General features: G+C 39.6%; 3 protein-coding genes across 3 annotated transcripts; all 3 read right to left on the bottom strand.

The window, feature by feature from the left end:
- Window positions 1–299: 299 nt before the first annotated feature.
- dnajc8 (DnaJ (Hsp40) homolog, subfamily C, member 8) lies at window positions 300–5062 on the bottom strand. The gene is made up of 9 exons (XM_034124589.1): window positions 4972–5062; window positions 4007–4108; window positions 2920–2976; window positions 2740–2806; window positions 2127–2221; window positions 1933–2004; window positions 1651–1742; window positions 1403–1478; window positions 300–1003 (listed from the first exon to the last, which is right to left on the bottom strand). Exons 1-9 carry the CDS (start codon window positions 5041–5043, stop codon window positions 881–883), a joined length of 756 nt encoding a protein of 251 aa, XP_033980480.1. The 5' UTR covers window positions 5044–5062; the 3' UTR covers window positions 300–880.
- An 8141-nt stretch (window positions 5063–13203) lies between these two features.
- LOC117477823 (heterogeneous nuclear ribonucleoprotein R) lies at window positions 13204–18380 on the bottom strand. Its single transcript, XM_034124588.1, has 11 exons — window positions 17891–18380; window positions 17171–17331; window positions 16940–17058; window positions 16736–16843; window positions 16504–16617; window positions 16158–16334; window positions 15822–15957; window positions 15498–15703; window positions 15261–15410; window positions 15052–15173; window positions 13204–14624 (listed from the first exon to the last, which is right to left on the bottom strand). Exons 2-11 carry the CDS (start codon window positions 17325–17327, stop codon window positions 14018–14020), a joined length of 1896 nt encoding a protein of 631 aa, XP_033980479.1. The 5' UTR covers window positions 17328–17331; window positions 17891–18380; the 3' UTR covers window positions 13204–14017.
- Window positions 18381–18819: 439 nt separating this feature from the next.
- Window positions 18820–20319, bottom strand: LOC117477825 (ATPase inhibitor A, mitochondrial-like). The gene is made up of 3 exons (XM_034124590.1): window positions 20157–20319; window positions 19197–19309; window positions 18820–19095 (listed from the first exon to the last, which is right to left on the bottom strand). Exons 1-3 carry the CDS (start codon window positions 20226–20228, stop codon window positions 18954–18956), a joined length of 327 nt encoding a protein of 108 aa, XP_033980481.1. The 5' UTR covers window positions 20229–20319; the 3' UTR covers window positions 18820–18953.
- Window positions 20320–21078: the final 759 nt, after the last annotated feature.

The following is a 21078-nucleotide window of genomic DNA, read 5'->3' as shown; positions in this document are numbered from 1 at the left end:
AAGGGAGAGGCTCGCACCTTAACCCAGGAAGAGGGGAGAAGGCCAATATATTCGTCTGTCTTGGTTTCTTTCAGTTGATATTAATTGTTCATGATGGTTGTTTTGCATTGTAGCTACTTGTGAAAATGGAATATGTTGATATTGAGTAAATCTCTGACACTTTGACCTTGAATGACTACAATTTTACTGATCTGGTGTTCACTCCTGGACTGCTTTTTTTGGTGGAATCATTTAAAATACAAAAGCAGAAACTAAAGGGGATTTTATCCAACATAAATATAAAAGTATGTGCAGCAGACACCAGTCAGATACCTTTATTGACAGCATCTTAATGAATACCTTAAGACATTGCAGACAACTGAAAATATTTCTGTAAAGTTTCCAGATCATATTCTGTTCTGCTTTGATCCAACAGCATGTTTTAAGGTTGGTGTGAATCCAGTCAGTATTTTGGCTTAGTAAAGTGTCCAACAAGTACCTCAAAACTTGTTTTTTTAATACCTTTTTTTGGTGCATATTTGAGACTCATCTTCGTAGCACGCTGTAATGTAGGCTTGTTAGGACCAAGCTTTATTTAGTAAAAAAGAAAAAGAAAAAGGACAACAACAATGACAGAGCACATTTTTCTCATCAGTGACAGAAGTGGAAGATACATAGTTTTCTCTTTCATGAGGCAGGTATGATCTCCGGGTCCAGATCACAAATATGTACATTAGAAAACCAAGTACAAAACTACGTTTGTCAGGGTTGGATGAGAGATTTGTTGTACGAAGTATCCGAGAGAAGACTTCACAGTTGACTGCAGACGACGAGGTGATGACACAGAACTAGGGTTTTTAGAACAGAGGATGTTAATCTAATAAAGTCCCATTTTTCAGCATCATTCCCTCTGTTCCATCTTGACTTTCGGGGGCTTGAGGAAGGACCTGGGCTTTTTCTCCTTGCTCTTCTTTCCTTTAGCCTGGAAGGTCCTCCAACTGTCCACACGTCCATCTCTTGTTTCCTGAAAATGTGTTGCAGAAATATAAAAAATTTAAAAAAAAGGAGAAATGTGTGTCCAAGTCATAAAACAAGATGAGTTAAGCATCTCATAAAATGTAATTAAAAGTCATAGTATGTCCTACTATTACTATTACTATTACTTTTTCATGTATTAGAAAAAGTAATAATATAAAAGGCGTAAAAAAGTCACAAATAAGAAGTTCAGAATCAGTTTGAATAACTTTTTCTGTCAATACAACACACACTGGATAATTTGTTGCTGCAGTTGACAACATTTACCATTAACCCCGATAAGGCATCCACATAAAAAAAAAAAAATGGGTGAACATTTTCCTTTGAATGCCAAAAGCAGCCGTGGTTCTATTTATAAGATAGTGACCGCATTGTTGGAGGAACCCACCTCAAAGTTTTTCTGCCATTCTCGGTCCCGCTTTGCTTTGTCTGCCACCTCGATTTCTTCCTCTCTTGCCCTTTTTCTGGTGAATTGAGAGAAAGAGGTAATGACAATCTGTGTTAGAGAGTCCGTGATAACATTTAGAATCAAAATGATTTACATTCGGACATTTAAATAAAAAAGAGGTTTAGGTAGGATACCTTTTTTAATTTTCTTTAAAAAAAAAAAGGAGTTATAAACAGTGTGTGATTTACCTTTCGTGCATGTCTTTTGCTTCCCTTTCCTTCCTCTTGATTTCGAGCTCTGCAAACAGCTTCATGGTCTGTTTGTACACGGCTTGCTTGAACTGTAAAAAGACAAGTCAACTTATATTTGGTAACATTACAAATATACGCTATCTCAACTTTGTGAAAATCCTATTTATTAGTTTAATTAATTTAAACTAATAGACAGAGAGTGCATGTAATCACAATGACTCCATTTCATTTTTATGACAGCTATATTGTATGCAAGATATATTTGTAACTTTCACTTACCACTTCAGGGTTGTCCTCCTCCATATCCAACGACTTCCCGTCCTTCTTCAGCTGTTTCTTTTTCTCCTTTACCTGTTGGGAGCACAGGATGGCAGGGAAAATGTTACCAAACAAATAAAGACCAGGAGAGCTGAGTAACATGCAGGCAAAATGCCTTGAGTGTTTGAAGAGTAAGAGATGTGTTGAAAACTCACATGATGCTCCACATATTCCTGTCCTGCGTGGATCACGTCCAACGCTCTCTTCCTCTGGTCTGGTTCCAGGAGGAGCTTGTACGCCTTGTCAACGGCTAAGATGAGAACAATTGATCAATTTAAATTACAGCCAATTTAGAGCATATTCATTCCCCTGAGGTCTGTGAAGTGTATTCACCTACATACATTTTTAGTCCAAATAGTTATAACATTGTTTAAAATACAGGATTGTATTCTACTGGAAATACTTTATTTTTGCATTCTGTTTTATCTCCATTGGCTTTACACATATATAGTTGACTTTTTCCTGCTTATTCCTACTTGCACCATTATATAATTTGCAATATTTTTTCTTTTTTCTTTCTCAGATCAGAAATCCTTTATTAGTCCCACAGCGGGGGAAATGTACATTGTTACAGCAAAAGTGGCATGCAATAATACCGAATAAGCTAACATCAATATATAGAAGTACTTATATGTCTTATGTATGTTGCATTGTTGGAGGAGCCGACGACTAAACATTTGTATTGCCAACAACTACCCTGTAGCTTCTGTGCATGTGACAGTTAAAGTCTCTGAATTTACAACACATACATGGTGGTAAAGATTTTACCTTCAAAGGCTTTCTGCGATCTGACTTGTTCATCCTGATTTTTGTCTGGATGGACCAAGATGGATAACTGCAGATTAAAGAGAGCAAATATTAGAAATGTAGTTACAAAACACATTATGGCACCACATCCACAGCTAGTCACAGTGGAGAGCGCTGACAATTGTTTTGTTGTATTCTTACCGCCCGAAATCTTTTCTTCAATTGATCATCTGTTGCCTCGGGATCAATTTGGAGCACCTGAGCATGAGGTGAACATTGGTAAGTTTATATCGCATCGAGATCTTAACCAAAGTGCCAACACAAGAGGAATATTTCTGCTGTGATCATATTGTTAAGACAGTAATTGGTGGCTCATACTCTGATGAGGGCTTGACGACAGCAGATTTTTCAGCCTATTGAGATTGTAAATAAAATTCACCCAAAAGTTCAACACATTTTTCTGATTCTTTTTGGGGGGGAAATAAAAAAAAAAACCTATAAAGTAGGGAGTAAGATTTTATGTCACAGATTGGATTTGTATTACATTGATTATAAATGGCTAGTCATTAAGTAAAGAAAAAAGGACATTTGTATACATTTCAAGATCTGATTCCCCAAAATGTTATTGTGATGGAAACTTCTGAAGCAATGGAAACAGGACTCAGAGAGACATGAGGAGAGCTGGAGCTTTGATGGCAAACACTGACGGTTTATTTGGAGTTACGACCGGAGAATTGACAAGACAGGTTGTGTGTCACGAGTTGACACAGCGGTTGCCAAACCAATTCTGAAGAACTCTTCTGCAGCTCGAGGTTTTAACTAGTTCGGAGTGTAATAATCAACATACTTTATCAGTGAGACTAAACAATTATGGACCCTGAATCTAACTAGAAAGAATGTGCGCCAGGGAACCTTCGTCCCTGAACAGTAAACTACCTCATGGCAGCTTGTGCTCTGTCATAGAGTGGCAACAACAATGCGCCCAAGCTGCTCCTCCTTAAGAGAGATAGCAGCAATACCCAAGGCCGTAGAACTATGCCATGGGAAAAGAGACAGAAGAAAGAGAAAACGATGAACTGTGTCGAAGGTTGAATACCTAAGCAAATTATTCCCTAACAGTTATGTTATTAGAAATCAATACTTGAGTTGATTAGCGATTTAATCAGATATATGTTAATGTCTCATAACTTGATGATTGGCAGTTAACGTTTGTATATATTTAAATGTATTAACCATTAAACTAATCAAAACAAACCTCAGCAACATACTTCATTGGTGGTGTACTCACCTCAAAGGGATTGAGATTGAAGTAGGAAGAGCCAGGTCTGAGCAGTCTGTCAATCTGCTGTTTGTTGGTCAGCACAGAGTCTCTCTTCTCAATCTGCTTCACCTGTAAAAAAAAAACACATTATGATCATGAACACTTCCTTCACAAAGTAGCAGTTTGTAAAAAGAAAAGGAAACTGTATGGTGGTTTAATGCTGAAAAATATCAAAGTTTGCTATGCATTTCAAAAAGGAAATGGAAAACCTCTCCCTCTTGAATCCATTTTCTACATTATTTTTAATCCTGGTCTTTATTTTATTCTATTGGCTTATTTACTTATTCTTAATATGTTGTTGTGATTTTTGCCTTTACATTGCCAACTTATTGTTGTTTTATCTCTATGTGAACCTCTTTTGCATACATGCTTGTAAGAAAGATGCAATATAAATAAAGATTAGTTCAAAGTCGAACTGCAGCGTCCATCGTAAGCTGCACTTTCTGGGGATGTTCTGAGTATTATTCTCTTCTGGGGGTTTCTGTGATCACAGCCAGCATGCAGGAGTGTTAGTGGTGGACAGGAGGATCCTCTGCAGCTTTTTTGGGAGCCTGACCTCATTCATTTGATATGATGTTACTGGTCAAAGCGTGTGTACACTGCACTGCGATTGATAAAGCTGCTAGATAGTAGGCTAACAGCAACTGCATTGAGGATAATTATAGTTATCCAACTGTGATAAAGATTAAGTGACTTGTGGTAGTTCAAAAACAGGAAAGAATAAGCCTGAGACTATATGTGGGGGTGTCCTGAACACCAGAAAGAAAACACCTCTGTGAATATTATCGTTAGCTTCTCATCGTTAGCTTGTGTTCATGTCTGAGGCCTGTTAGCTAATAAACACGAGAGCTTTTGAGTAGCCGGCTTCAGCCGATGAAGAGACAGCGAGCAACACTTTCAAAAAACACAAAGTCTCATTAGCTTTATCATACCTCCGTGTAAAAGTTTTGAAATAATTCATCCGACACATTCGTGGTAGAAGACTCTCCTCCGGCGGCCGCCATCTTCCCCCTGGCTTATGTGACGTAGAGGAACCACGTGACCATGCAGTTCATTTACAGCAAGTCGTTCAAAGTTTATCTGCTTTCTACAACTTCATCTTATGAATAAATGTACGTCAATAATAATGAATTAAATTATATAAATGGAAAGGATATGGTTATTTTAGAATGCATATTAAAAAACAACTTATATAATAGCGCTGCTTATTTCGAAACTGCTTTTTTCCTATTATTAATAACCTGTAATTAGCACGGAAAATACAAAACATTTCATTAGTAAAAGGACACGTGGTTTTAATTTGTTTCATAAATAAATAGATATATCCTTGCCTTATTTTGAAAATTCAGGAACTTCCGCTTTGACTCAAGCAAATATATCCGTGGGTGTTTCTCAATGTCGAGGACGCTTGCTTGGTAGCACATGGCAAGCGAGGCAAGAATCCTTCCTAGCCGGCTAACAGGCTAACAGGTGTGCGTCATATGCGAGGCCCCGCCTTAAAGGGCCCATGTCATGGCCATTTCCACTGATCATAATTACATTGTTGAGGTATACTAAAATAGATTTATACTGTGCAATTTTCCAAACTCACATTGGTTTCGCATACAGCATCTCTGTCAAGCATGTGTATTCAGCAGTATTCACTTTCTCCACTAAACGACTCGTTGGAGCTCTTGCCCCCCCCTCCCTGTGAGCCTAGTGTGCTCCGATTGGTCAGCTCGGCCACTCGTTCTGATTAGTCAACCACCAGAGAGGCTGCGCCCATGTCAGTGCTTTTCCCGGCTGCTCTCAGCGTAACATCAGTCTTATCATGGCGTCGGTACAGCGGTATATTTTATATACATATATATTTTTAACTGTTGTTATAGAAGAGTGTGACGGCCCCAGGGCCTTTGTCTTACGATGGGGTGGAGCTGAAGAGGCTAATCAGCACGATCACGGACACCTCCGGACACAGTCTCTCTCCAAAGCGGCTGCAGGAAGACTAACTCTGCGATCCTCTCAACCACCTATCTTTGCATTTACCACAATAAATGTGCCGTGGTTTTGTAAACTCGTGTATGTCTCCTTGTCTTTCCGTTGTGGCCTACGAGCTACTCTCATAACAAAGAGTAAGTTATTTTTACCCGTTATAAACTACTACTGTTTGATGAGAAATCAAATCATGGTTTGCTATACATGAATTCAGGGAAGAAAGGATAGGCCTACTAAGTATTTCCATTAAACTTTATTTTTAGAAATGTACAAAATGAACATAAATATACATATATACACACGGTATATCATTCATTCCTCCTCCTCGCATCTTGCCTGCGCACAGTCGGTGCGGTGCCTTTTAGCACCCTCAGTAGTAGTAGAATCCCTTCCCCGTCATGGATTGTCCGCCAGGATCTGGCTGGACGAAATCAAATGCAAATCACAAAATATTAGAGAAACTTAGTTGTTTTAGATTAGTTAGTAGTAGTTGTGTAATGAACAGCTTGCCTGCTAATATGCTAACCTAGCTTTGTTTACCTTGGTAGCTAACACGATATGAACGTTAGCTTGGAGGAAAGGCAACTATAATGCAGTGTAATAAAACTACTATGAACAAAAGCTAGTGGTTCATATTAGGCTAGCAATAACGTGTTTATAATTGCAATCGTATACGGGTATTCTGCTACCATACAATGTAACTTGCATGAATACATTGTTTTGCGCTAGCATACAGCTAGCCTCGTTAGCTACATGCAGTATATGTACGGTCACAATGTACGGTAAATCACAGTACAGTATACTGTATGAGTATTCCGTGTGTGTGACTGCAGACATTCTCCTGCCATGACAAACATGTAAGGCCATCTGCTGACATTGTAGTTGATATATTTAAACGCTAGCAACGTAGCATCACAAAAATGTTTTTCTGACCGAAACTAGCTCTAGCTCCGTGTGTTAGATCGCTACGCCAGCTATAATGTAATTACGTTTCGCGACTGACCGGCAAATCACCCGGAGTATACTGTCAATAGGTATTTTGTGTGTGAATGCAGACATTCTCCTGCTATGAGATACATGTATGCAAGGCCATCTGCTGATATTAGAGTTGATATATGGAAACTCTAGCAACTTAGTTAGCACTGTGTCAATGGCTTAGCAGTCCAACACAGTTTACACATTTAAACAGTCTTGTTTGATAAATACACAAATAACAATGCAAACTTACAGGTTGTATACCCAGATCTTCCCCTGCTCCAAACGGTCCAAACAAGCTGTGCATATCCGGCCTCAAACTGGGCAATGTTTTGGAAGCTTTCGTCTGTGAAATGCCGGTTCTTCGAACCTCTGGAGGAGGAACACGCCGCTGCTGGTGTGGCCATAGCTCTTCGGGATTGGTCCATTTCGTTCCGGGTACCGCATGACATCATGCGGTACCCAGAAGAATCAAATGGGCAGTGACGTATCTCCAACGAGGCGTTTTGGGGAGGTATTTTCTGTGTTAGAGTTTTACTCGCTACAGGGTGTACTTTGAGGGTTTTGACTCTGCACACCGTTTACATGCATAAAAACCTTCATAACACACAAGGGGACGGGTAATAACCGGAAAAGCATGACATGGGAGCTTTAAATGGAGCGCGATTTCCGCCAAAGATTTGTAAATTGGTCCGTGCGCAAAGCATTGTGGGGATTTTAAGAAGTCTACACATTTTTTTACTTTAAAAAAAAAAAAATGTTTTATTGAACATTTTTTAAACATACAAAAGCTCGGTGAGGATATCATCAACTTATCAACATAAGTTCAAGACATTCATTCACAATAAGACAAAAAAAACATAAATAATACATCCAATAAGAGCCAGGGGGAAAGAAAAAAGCATAAAGGCACAAAAACATTTAAGAGGCATTAAGCTTACTTAAAATAATAACCATTTGGAAATGTCATTGCAAATCTTTATAGACAGGTTACAAGATTGTATTTTTCTAAGGGACAGAAAAAAGGACTTGAACTCATTTATGAAACAGGGAAAGGAGGGCTTGCCTCCTCTCCATTTACTACAATGTAAATGGTATTTACCCAAAATAATAATTATATTTACCAAATCAGAAATGGGAGAGTCCAAATTATCAATATAATATAAAATGTGATATATTTTGAAGGCCGGAATATTTGTTAATTTAAGTAACAACCAATCTCTCACATTCGACCAAAACAATTCAGAAAAAGGGCATGCGAAAAATAAATGTTCCAACTATCCATCAGATAAATTACAAAAGGAACATGATTCCACTTCAAATTTAAATCTTGAATTAAAAAAAAGTAGAAACCGGGTAGATTTTATGAACAATTTTAAAATGAGTTTCTTTTGCTTTAGGGGAAATAGGCCATTTTATAAAATAAGATAGAGCTTTTTCCATTACAGATAAAGTGTCTAAATCGGTCACTTGAGGAAATAAGCCTCTGTTAAAATTGTGAAAAATGTGGGATTTCAGGGAAGCATTAATAGATTTGTTATTCTTAAGAGTATCGCCAATAATTTCCAAATTAGGTAAAACTGATACAACATTTGAGTACAGTAAAGTATTATGAATCATTCCAATAAGTGGTACAGGAATTGCTTTACAGATTTTGTTATAATCTTTAGCAGTACACGTTATATTGTATTTAGTTGAAAAGGCCAACAAATCTAGCAGTTTACCATTGCAATCTAGTAAATCATTAACAAACAAAATACCCCTCTCATGCCAATCACTCCTAAACAAGGATTTTCTGTTTATGATAATCACTCTATTGTTCCATAAAGTAGATCCATGAGGAGAAGTGAAGTCTACACATGTGCAGCCTCGAAATTTCTCGCTACGAAGTACGCCGGCCTCGGTAGAATTCCAAGTATGCTGGACATTGGAACAGCCAGTCCTTCGGCGGCACTCGATGACGTAGTATGCTTGAAATAGTGGCTCTGGAGCAGCCTTCCTCGACATTGAGAAACGGCCCATGTGTCAAATTGGGAAAATGCAGGATAATCAGTGTTATTGTGCGCAATATGACAACACTTGAAAGATTACCCAATGACATTTAACAAAGGTGATCTCGACTCCTTCACCTTTTTTTGTTTAGATTCACTTGAGACCATTCAACAGAGCCTTGCATTGGTTCTCTATCGCACACATTACACCAAGAACCAGGACAGTATACAGTCCATGGTCGTTACCAGCCTTTACATTTCCTGTAAAGTTACGTGAATGCATCTCGTGAACATCAGTAATCTACAACTCCTGCACGAGCTCAATTAAAACCCCATATTTAAGAACGATGGACTAAAACGGTTGTACATTTTCTGAATTACGTAATCTATATCATGGTTAAAAACCCTGCTCCTCCACAACGGGTTTGGCATAAACCACCCTACCTTTAACCTCGATTTCGCAGCACAGTGAAAAACTGACAGTGTTCCACCCATTGTGTTTACATGCCCCACGGTTAGACATCCCACTAATATATTCTAATTTCCTGTGTGGAATAGGATAAGCATCACTAATGCTCTCATTACAGACTTTGTGTCAATGATTCCTAATGTAAACCTTATGGTGGAGCAATGTCCCTCTGCTTTTTCAGTGAATGTACTACTTTAAATGTGTTGTTAATAAAGTTGCCTTGCCTTGAATACGATTCATGCAACATTCAATTATTATTATAATTTATTTTTATTGGCACAATAAAAAACAAGCAACCGTTTTAAGTGCAAATGATACATCTGAAAAAAGATGTAATACTAGAATAATAACATAAAAAGTTAAACAACTTCACAAAAAGCTAAAAAAAATACTTAAGGCAACTTCTGAACAATATTTCAATTATTATAAAAAATAAAGAAAAACTACCTACCTACATGTATACCACTTGTTATTGGTTGCTCCTCACTGTTGATGTTAAGCGGAGTGCTAGAAGTACAATTTGGGTACAACAATAGAACAGCTCTGAATATCAAATCCAATGACTTTCAATGACCAATTTCTTAAAATTCAAGGACAGAACACGGTATAGCTTGAGACAAGGGTCAAGGTTAATTAACTGCTAGAATGAGAACTAGCAGGCTCACAGACACAATTAAAAAGAGGTTTGACACCGCACATTAATATGTGTAAGTATAGCGACAAAGACAGAGACATATTTACAGAGTTGATAAAAGTCTTTATTTTGCACATATATAAATTCAAGCATTTTTAATAACCAATGTCTATTTACTAAAACGTTCAAGTCTTACCTCACAAATGTAAAGACTTTCAAGGATCCGTGAGATCTATGACATTACTCAAGACTGCTGTACTACATATATATAAATAGATTTATATGCACTAGTCTTTGATCCAATAAAGACTTGTCATTAACCTGAGGACACCAAGAAGTTGATTTTAGCAATATAAAGACTCCAAGCCAAAACTGAATCCAATATAAGAGTTGACGCACTAATCCACAATTATTTCTCACCTGTGTCGGCTGCTGACCTGGAAAAAGGGCATTCAGCTCATGTTCCAACGAGTTCTGGCCCCGGTCCAGCCAGCAGTTCATCCTGAGCGCTGTGAAACCATCTGGCTCACAGCGAGCAGTCTCCTGACTCGGAGCTAGAAAAGGGCCACACAGAAAAGGACATGTTAACCAACCATGGTAATCCATTCCTAAGCATCAACATGACCATCACCACCATCAAAACACAGGAGACATACTCCATTATCTTCAAAATGATGCAATAATAGCTAAAACATCTGAAAAAAAAAGTATATGCCAGATATGGAACAGGAAGCTGGGTCGTATCTTTAAAAAAAAAAAAGTTACAGAATATATTTGCTCTGGGAAATAAGGTCATAAAAAGGTGAACAATTGTTCCTTTTGCAGCCTTGAACAGTTTGCAAGGATAATTCATTGAATGCATACATTACTTTCTTGTGTACTGTCAATATTTGTATGTTATTAGGTGCTGCCATGTGTGGCTCTGAGTATATCTCTGTTTCTGTGTGTTTGGAGGTAAAAATACAAATAATTTTGCCATAATACATTTCAACTTAATAGACAACGAAATCAAACATTATGCTCCAAAATACTAGTCATTTAAAAGAGGCAGAAATATAGTGCAACTTTCTGAGCATTAGTACAGATAATGAACAATCTTACCAATCCATCCCTTCCATTTGTGTGAACCCATTCAGGATGGGGCAGCTCCTTTACTGCCTGGTGACAAGAGGCAACATATAGAGACACAGTTCTGATGTGAGAAACTGTAAAGGAAACTCCAGCATTTGATGGCACTTTAATGCAAAACAAAACGTGTGAAACAATGAGCTTCCTGATGTTACCATGTGCTCCCTTTTTCATCCTTACCTGTGCAATATAAATACTGTGGTCTATCTACTGCCATCTTGTGGAGTTATGATGTACAGACATCTGTTTAGAGGCACGGCCATTGTTCCAACATCAGCCAATTTAATCAGTATTTCATTCGGATCCCCCCCTGCTAGTTAAATACATTTAAACAACAGCTTCTAAAGTGTTATCTACATTTTACTCAATGCATTTCCAGTTCAGGAAATGCCCAATAAACGCAGCGTCGGATAAAAGGAACAATGGATCATTATTCGTGCTGGTGTGAAACTGCTGCCTCTAGAGGTGTGGGAAGGGAAACGTTCACCACCACCACCCTCCCTTTCAGAGTGTGTGTGTGTGTGTGTGCAGACAGCTGAGAAGATTTTGGTGCAGGGAGCCAAGACAAGCAACAGGTGTTTGCAGGGTTTAAGGGTTCACAGCACTTTCCAGATATTCCGGCTTGTGCAGGACTTTTCATTTTGCCTAAGGGGGAAAATATTCACTATGTCTGGAGGAAATACACATTCCTCATGTGTTTAAGCCCCAGAAACATACTGCTAAAATTAATTGTAATATTCCCAATGATTCTTCAGTCAACTTTTATGACTTGGGTTCGTCATAGCCTGGAAAATAACAATTGACTCTCCTACTGAATTAACAGAAGCTTGATTCATAGTGCAGTATATTAGTAAGAAAACAATTAAAAGAATAAAGCATAATTACGGCTAGTGTTTCTCCAGTGATTACATTAGCTAGGAGAGGAGACAGTACTCTGTGCAAGGCTAGCTCACCCTCGAGTACCGTTCAGGGGAGTTCCTCATTCTAGCGCTGCGGCTCTCAATGCTTCACCACCTAGGCAGGTTGGAATAAGAGACAGACACATGAAACAAAATACAATGATACCATGGAACCACAAGGCAGATGCTAAAAACACTTTCTATGGTAAACAAATTAGGTGGTCACTTGTTATGGCAGAAGGCACGTTTTAGAATTGTAACCCTTTGGATGGTCAGATCCTTGGTGTCTTCAAAAAAGGGAGCAGAGATGGTTCAGATGATTAAAAACCAAATTGAGAAAACTCAGCATACACGTACAAATCCATTCAGTTAAATATGATGTTCCAGCTGTTGTAAAGGTGTCAGTATCAGGATCATACCAGTGCAAGTGACATTCCACCATTATTCAAGATTGTCCGTCAGTAAAGTTTGTTTGCACAGGTATACAAGGTATATGCTTCAATAAATGTTCACCTGCCAAGACAAAAAAAAATTGGAGCACGACTAAACTTCATCCCATAATAATATGCACAACATGCTAATGTTCTGCACATGAAATTGGTTCCTTAGCCGTATCCCAAAAATATGTATTTGGATGGCGCAGAAGAGGTCAAATGGAAAGAAAAAGGACAGTTCTAATTTAAAGATTTTTAAGCTCATTTGGCACCCACAATTTTCACAAAGATAAATGTACCTATATGAAGCACTCAGTGTTTTCCTTTTCTTCATGAATGGCAGATAAGTGGATTTAGTGAGGCATACACTGTTTACCTGTGAAAACAAACTGACAGGTACAATCTTGAGTAACAGCAATAAGTCACATTTGCAGTTGTTGGTATTTCTGTGATATTCTGTAAATAAAATTGAGTGCAGGAAATGACTGTAGTCCGACGTAACATGCACTGAAAATTAAAAAGGGTTAAAATCCTGTTATCATCCTCTTGTGCATTTTCAGTATTTTTATTATTCCTTTGAGGCAAGAAATTTGACTTGGAAAGAAGATCTTCATCCAAATGAGAGAATTGAGGTAAAATCAAATCAAATACTGACAACACTGAATTTGAGTATCTGACAATTGATTGATGCTCAGCTGAGTTTTATTGAAACGGAACAAACGTAAAAGTTATAAATACAAAGAACATCAGAACAAACTGCTATGGCTCTTAAGGTAAGCCAAACCAAATTCTATTGGGCAAGTTCAAAGAAAACATAGGAAGTTATGGTATCAGTTAAAAACACAATTTGTCTACCGCTAGAAATGCTAGGCATACACTTTGACCATTACAAAACTTTGATTTCTTCCTTCCTGTGGATTCTTTTCTCCACCAGTGCAAAAAATGAAGTATGAAGCTCTAACCATATGCATTTATTTACAAGCAAGTCCCTAAGCAACTATGAGAAACCACAAATAAAGGGAGTACAAGAAGGGAAGGGGGGAAGGGGCATGGACAAAAACTTCCTACAAGGCAATATCATTATTTAATGTCCTCTCAGATTTTTGGGAATCAATGTCCACTTTTTGTAAATGTTCATTGTTGGCTTTAAATGAATCAGGAACAAAATGTAACAATAAAAGTGTTTTGTGTATTTTTTTAAATGTCCCAATGTAACCGTAAGAGTAAGAAATGATTCACCACAACGGTTACGTTCACTTCTTCAGCCAAAAGGCTTTCCAGCCAATCACTTCGAGCCAATTCTGGGGTCTGTCCATTTTTTTCTGACATATGTACAGATCTTTTTTTTTTCATGAGGGGTGAAGAATAAAAAGTCAATCAAAAAATTGTGGCCAATCTCCTGTAATTCTTTTTCCTTTTTATTGTTGTTTTTCTCTTTTTTTGTTGTCACTTTGCCAAATACCTTTGGGTGCATCTACTTCCACTGCTGCCCATAAGAATCCTGTGAAAACTCCATGGTGTCATTACTGTAACCATAGTTACCGGAATAGTCGGCCCCCTGCTGCAGGGGCTGCTGGGCGATGGGCTGGGACCCCCAGTTCTGCTGGTTGTTGGTCTGGCGGCGCTTGGAGTCAGGCTGGTTGAACACGTCTGCCTTCCTCTTCCCGCCGACGTTCCCCCCGCGGTTTCCTCTGGCCCCGCGTGGCCCGCGGCCTCTCTGCGGCTGGAAAGGGGCTCCCCGCCCCCCGCGGCCACCCCTAGGACCACCGAGGGGTGGTCCCCTTTGGGCGTAGCCCCCACGGCCTCGCGCCGGGGGTGCCCCACGAGCTCTAGGTGGAGGAGGCCCCCCCCTGCTAGGACGAGTACCACGGCCCCTCATGCTGTAGACATCTTCATAGCCGTAGTAAGGGTCTTCATAGCCACCACGGTAGTCATGATAGTCGTAGCCATAGTAGTCATCATAGTAGTCGTCATACCCATAGTAATCAGGGGGATAGGAATAGCCCCCCCGGCCACCGCGACCCCTGCCTCGGCCTGGTGGCGGCATGCGGGGAGGGGGGTAGTAGTAATAGTCATCATACCTGCAGAGGGGAGGACAAGTTCATTTAATGATTCCTTATGAGAGAATACACTTATGCCTAAAGCATTTTAAACTGTAAATTAGCCTAGCAGCTAACAAAGTTAAGCAGCTAAACTTAACTTTGTTCATATCTCTTTTACTCTTACTTAGTTTAAGTCACTCTCCGACAGAACAGAGCATCGCGGTTTGGCATTTAGTTTTTTTCCAATTTTGCTGAAACACAGCAGCTAATATTGCTAGAAAGAACAACAAGTCGGCGTTCTGCCAAGTGTTTGAATTATGTCTCTATGTGTGTTTGCAAAGCCCAACCCTCTGGGAAAAACTGAGTTCAGCGAAGAGAGAGAAACTACCTCAACAGTAAAATGTGTATTAACTCACATACTGAGCTTTCAGGGAAAACACAGGAGTCCCATGTCTCTGTTACTCACCCAGAATTCCTAGTGGTCTGGCGAGCTGCTTGTCGCTCTTTCCTCTTTTTATCTGGCGGCTTTGCCAGGACGATCTCAATTTCCTCTCCTCCTAGCTCCTTCCCGTTCATCTCATCCATTGCCTAACCAAACAAAACGATAAACTACTGTAACATACATGGCGATAATCAGACATGCAACATATCTTGTCCAAATAATGAAAAACACACCTTTACAGCAGCATCCCTCTCCTCAAAATGGACAAAAGCATAATCTTTCAATTTCTTCACTCGCTCCAGCTTTCCAAACTGAGAGAAGGTCTTTTCAAGAAGCTCTTCAGTCACTGATGTGGCCAGCTTTCTTACAAAGAGCACCTTGACCTATGAAATCAAAAACAAAGAGAGACAGTTTGTTGCCCTGTAGAAAATGCATGTTTGTGTTTTAAAGAGAAAATATATGGGACCAACCTTGGCCATGACCTCGGCGTCTGGCTCAGCAACAGGGTCGGCCCACTCCACAGTGACCGGGTTCCCCCACACCTTCACTTTGCCGCTCATCAGGCGGCGGCGAGCCTGCGCTGCAGACTTGTGATCTTCGTACTCCAGGAAACAGAAGCCGCGGTTCTTCTTCTTGTCATCCGGCTGGTGGTACAATATGACTTCTTGGAGACCCTCTGTGAGATAGACAATAACATCTCTAACTTCCAAAACAGTTGTCCTGTCTATAATCCTAAATTAATTTATTTTAAAGAAGTTACTGACAAAAATCTCCCTCCTTGCTTTGGGACTGACCTGTAACTTTGCCAAAGTCTTCCAATATACTTTCCCTTGTCTTGTTCTTTGGAATTGATCCGACAAACAGGCGATTGTTTGCAACAGATATACAGACTCCCAAGTACTTGCCAGGGCGGATTTCATGGTTATCACACTGAAAATGAAATCATGTGAAACTCATTATAAATGAACACCAACTTTAAGAATTAGGCCATTTTAAGCTTGTATCCTTTTAAATAATACTCCATATATCAAATAGGACTATTTCAAACTGTCTCCAGCATTCCTTTAAAACTAACTCAGTTGTTATATAATTTGATGCATTTCTTCAAAAGGCTATACCATGCTACTTACAAGCTTCACAGCCTTTTGTGCATCATCCTTATTGCAGTAGGTGATGAAGGCGTAACCCCTGTTCTGACCAGAGAGAGGGTCCATCATTAGCCTAAGGTCCCAGATGGAACCGGCCGACTCAAAGAGAGGCACCAGCTCATCTTCATACAAATCCCTTGGGATTTTTCCAACAAACACCTGAAAAAGAAAGGAGAAACAGGTGGACAAGTGTTAGGATTTGTTCATAAATACATATCATGTTTTGCAGAATTATAAATGGTGCTGTAACACAGATCTAATGCCGTTTCCCCCATAAATATGAGACATTGAATGATGAGAGGCTGCTGTATAGACGTCTCTAATCTACCTCTGTTCCAATCCCTGGTTGTATTCCTTTGAACACATCCTCAGGTGGGGGACCTCCGTACTTTCTCTGCCCTGTGGTGACATCCAGGGTGTATCCCGTCCGCTCCAACAGAGTCTGAAAAACAACAACAACAAAAAACATTAACTGAGCAGCATGACTGCGCAGGAATGTTTGAATGACATTCATTCTAATCCATTTATGCAGCAAAGCTCTGCTTCAGTAGTTTGTTTACCTTTATTTTTGCCTCATCTGGGCCCTTTGTAGATTCCTGTACTTTACTTCCTTGTTTTTCTCTCTGTCTGTAAGTCTTCATGACTCCACAAAGGAAAGCACTTTTATTCTATATAACAAAAAGAAAAAAAAGTTATTATTTTGTCTACAATAACATGAAACTCCTCACCAAGACAGAAAGGCAGTAATCCATTCAAGTATTTACCTGCACATGGGACAGGTCGCTCTCTTTGAACTGCTGCAGCACAGTCAGTGCTCCCTCCTCATTGAACTCACGCAGGGCATCAATGGCCCTTTCATCGAGGTCAACATACGCCACCAAGCCTACATTTAAAAAGCATGTTCAGAGTCAGTACAAGCTACATCTGCTATACTCCAGCCCAGCTTCTTAATATGACATGTTAAAGCTCTTAGAGACAAAAAAACTCTCACCCACCTGTCAGGAAAATGTTATCCAAACTTTCAGCCACTTTCTGGGGCAGCCCAGCATCAATGAGCGTCTGGTAGTTTTCTGTGTGTGTTGTTGTCACATCCATGGGCTCTTCTTCCTCCTTAACCGGGGCAGAGCTACCGTTTACCTCAGCGGCAGCCATTGTCCTGTAGACGGATAAGATAACCCTTTATTAGTCTCACAGTAGAGACATTTCATAAATAAGAAACTGTTATTAAGCAACTTGTTTTCAAACGGATGGATGTTGTGATCTGACTTTGAACCATAAACGTTACTTTATTGATGCAATACAAGGAATTTCTAAAAACCGTAAAATCAGCAAACTATGAATTACATGCATTATAAACACTGTTAGACAAATGAAATGCATGTGAAAAGGAGAAGATATTGCACGGTAACATAACACGGTGACTTAGGAAGACACCGTCCCGCCCCCTTCACATGCAGCCTGCTAGCTACCGAGGTTGACACATTTTATTTTCATATTTACATGTAGTCATACACTGGGCGAACGCTATATATTTACAGTCACATAAAATGGGCAGTTTTCATTGCATAATATATGTTAAATTATAATCTTGAGCCAACAGTGCTATTGTTTAGCGGGCTAGCTAACGAGCTTATGCGAAGGCCTCGGCGTGCAGAAAGACAGCTTTCAGACACATGCTTTGTACAAGGTGTCAACACATAGTTAGCATAACTCACCAGTCTGATTCGGGACGCTAACAATGGCGTGTGTTAAAATGCGGGACGATTAACTTGTCGCACGTAAAAAAAAAAGACAATTATGAAGAATACGTTTGAGTCCAACCCACGAGACAAATTTCCAGACAGCTACGGTCTCGTCGTCGGCTCGCCCGAACAACGCCACCGCTCAGCAACGCTCGCGAGATTTGGTGGGGAAACGCGCAGTGGGACGGGTGTTCGTTTTGACTACTTTTCATGGCGATTTGCAGCATAGTCCCCGCCAACTGTAATGTCACAGATGTATTATATCCTTAATATCATTCCTGTATCTTGTGAAAAGTATGAAATAATACTTGACACAAATTAGGGAAGAATATTTCATTCCACACTAACAAAATTAGAGGATACAGTTACATCCAATTGAAGTAGCAAAGATATTCAGCACGTAATCGGGCAACGCGGGGACTTAAAAACAAGTGCTTCATCATCAACTACCCAACCACAGAGGATGAACTTTGACTGACACGACTTCAGCCCAATGATCCATCCATCCATCCATCCATCTTCTCCCGCTTATCCGTGGTCGGGTCGCGGGGGTAGCAGTTCCAGCAGAGAGCCCCAAACTTTCCTTTCCCTGGCCACATCAACCAGCTCTGACTGGGGGATCCCAAGGCGCTCTCAGGCCAGCGAAGAGATATAATCCCTCCACCTGGTCCTAGGTCTACCCCTTGGTCTCTTCCCAGCTGGACGTGCCTGGAACACCTCCCTAGGGAGGCGCCCAGGTGGCATCCTTACTAGGTGCCCAATGATATTCATCTGTTTTGTGCAGAACTAAAACAGGTTCAACCTTATTTTCGAATAAACACAGTTGACCCAAAGCATACAAACAGCTGACATTTTGGAAATAAACAAAGGACATACAAAAAGCCACACACATTTGCAAAAGCTTTCATGAAATAAAAAAATTAAGTGCTTTATTGGTAATAATTAAGGCAGTTCAAAGTGGACCTGCCTTGGCCAGCAGTAAACCAATCAATAGAAGATATTGATTGACTTTGGAATCAGATGATGATAACTGGCTTTAGTCGTCATGGTTCAGCTTTCTAATTTTGCCCTTATGGCGGTCAATCTCCCTTTGTAGGCGCTCAATCTCCTTTTTGTGGTGCTCAATCTCCTCTGAATGATGCTTCCTCAGTGCCTCCATCTGCGCCTTCTCCTTTTGCCTGCAGGTTAAAAGTGGCTGGGTTAAAATCATGTGTGAAACCATGGCCACAGGCATGAGCCTATTACAATGTGATAACAAATATACCGGCGTGTTTCTCACCTAAAGTAATGCTCCTCTTGTGCCACTTGTCTCTTTCCAAATGCACCCCCTGCCTCCCTCACAGAGCCTCCTCCACCTCCACCTTTGCCCGCTCCCTTGCCCAACTCTCCAAGCTGGTGGTCAACAGAATTGTATTTGTTAGATATCAAAAATACACATTTAAAGGATCCTCTTGTTTGTAAATCAAATGAGGTTGCTTAAAATATTTGAATAACTTATATCTAACAAATAACTAAATTAAAGTCTTCCTCCTATTGCTCATTGTGTGAACTGAACTACAATACAATACAATCAATGTCTAATACAATACAATCAATGTCTTTATCTGTAAGGGAAAGATAATAGCCATAAATCAAGAACAACACAACGATTGATAAAACATATTACATAACCCTTTAACAATCTCAGCAAAGGCACAGGGAAACAGTTCATTCTTTTTTTGGAAGACATGGCAAAGCACATTTAATGTATGTTTCTATACTCTCACTGCGAAAGGTGACACACATGTAACTCCTTGCTCCTTAACCTACTTGCTGTCTATGCAGACGTGTGTATTTTTGGAAAAACCTAAATGTATGTTATGACTGTGTCACAAGATGTGGGGAAAGTACTAAGATGATTTACTCACTGGCAATATCATAATGAAAAACATAAGTGTTAAGTAGCATCTAATTAAATAGTAACATCAATTGAGTAAAATGTTATTCCTTAGATTCAAGCCCTGCCAGTTAAACAGGATTTATATATTTCAGAGTTCAAGATTAGCAACATTAAATTGTAGCCATAAGCAACATGCTGCAGTCTTGACGACCCGCACAATATAGTTGACCCCTAAATATAATTAAGCAAGTAGCTAGCCTTGCTAACTTAGTCCGAAAACAACTACTCCTGCTGATATGAGCAAGCTAATGCTAACAGAAAGTCAACATCTGTCACCAGTCCACCGCAGTGTGACAGTACCTGATCAGATGCCATCCGTATCTGAGAGGCGACGCACCTCCGGAGGTCTGCTCTGAGGAGAAATCGTGCCATTTTTTTATATGTAAAACTGCAACAGGGCAGATAAAAACTTAGGTGACCGATCCAAAACACGGACACTTGAAGGTAGTAAACGCCTCATAAGGGGGCGTTTACAGAGGCACCTCTGATACATGTTTGCTTACTTGCTGCCACCAGGCGGCGAGGGGTAAGAATGCAGAGGGTATGTACAGTGGGCCAGGACCTTTAAATATACAGTCTATGGCCAGCACTAAACTATGCAAGTAGCTCGTATATTTTCTTCGCTTACATAAATGCAGAGGTGGAACAAGTACTCAGATCTTGTACTTGAGTAAAAGTAGAAGTACGAAAGTGTAGGAATCATAGACTGTGTAGGAATACTCGTACAAGTAAAATGCCTGCATTCAAAAGGTTACTCAATTAAAAGTACACAAGTATTAGCATCAAAATATACTTAAAGTATCAAAAGTAAAAGTACTCTTTCTGCAGATTGGCCCATTTCAGAATAATATATATAATATGTTTTGATTATAATTATTGATGCATTAAAGTGATATCAAAGCTGGTAAAGGTGCAGCTAGTTTTAATGACTTTGTATACTGCAGGGTAGCTTGTGAATTTACTCCAGGTGTAACTAAAGTCTGATTTAAGACTTGATTATATTCACATAATTAATCCAAATCTGTAAAGTAACTAAAGGTATTACATAAATGTTTGCAGGTCACCCTTGAAAAAGAGATCTTTTGATCTCAAGGGGCTTTCACCTGGTTAAATAAAGGCTACAAACAAACAAACAGGAGTAAAAGTACACCATTTACCTCTGAATTGTGGTGAAGTAGAAGTACAAAATTAGCAAAATACTCAAGTAAAGTACAAGTATGTC

The sequence above is a fragment of the Trematomus bernacchii genome, unplaced genomic scaffold, assembly GCF_902827165.1.
Source record: "Trematomus bernacchii unplaced genomic scaffold, fTreBer1.1, whole genome shotgun sequence".
NCBI classification, from domain to species: Eukaryota; Metazoa; Chordata; class Actinopteri; order Perciformes; family Nototheniidae; genus Trematomus; species Trematomus bernacchii.
This window is presented reverse-complemented; position numbering and strand designations above follow the sequence as displayed.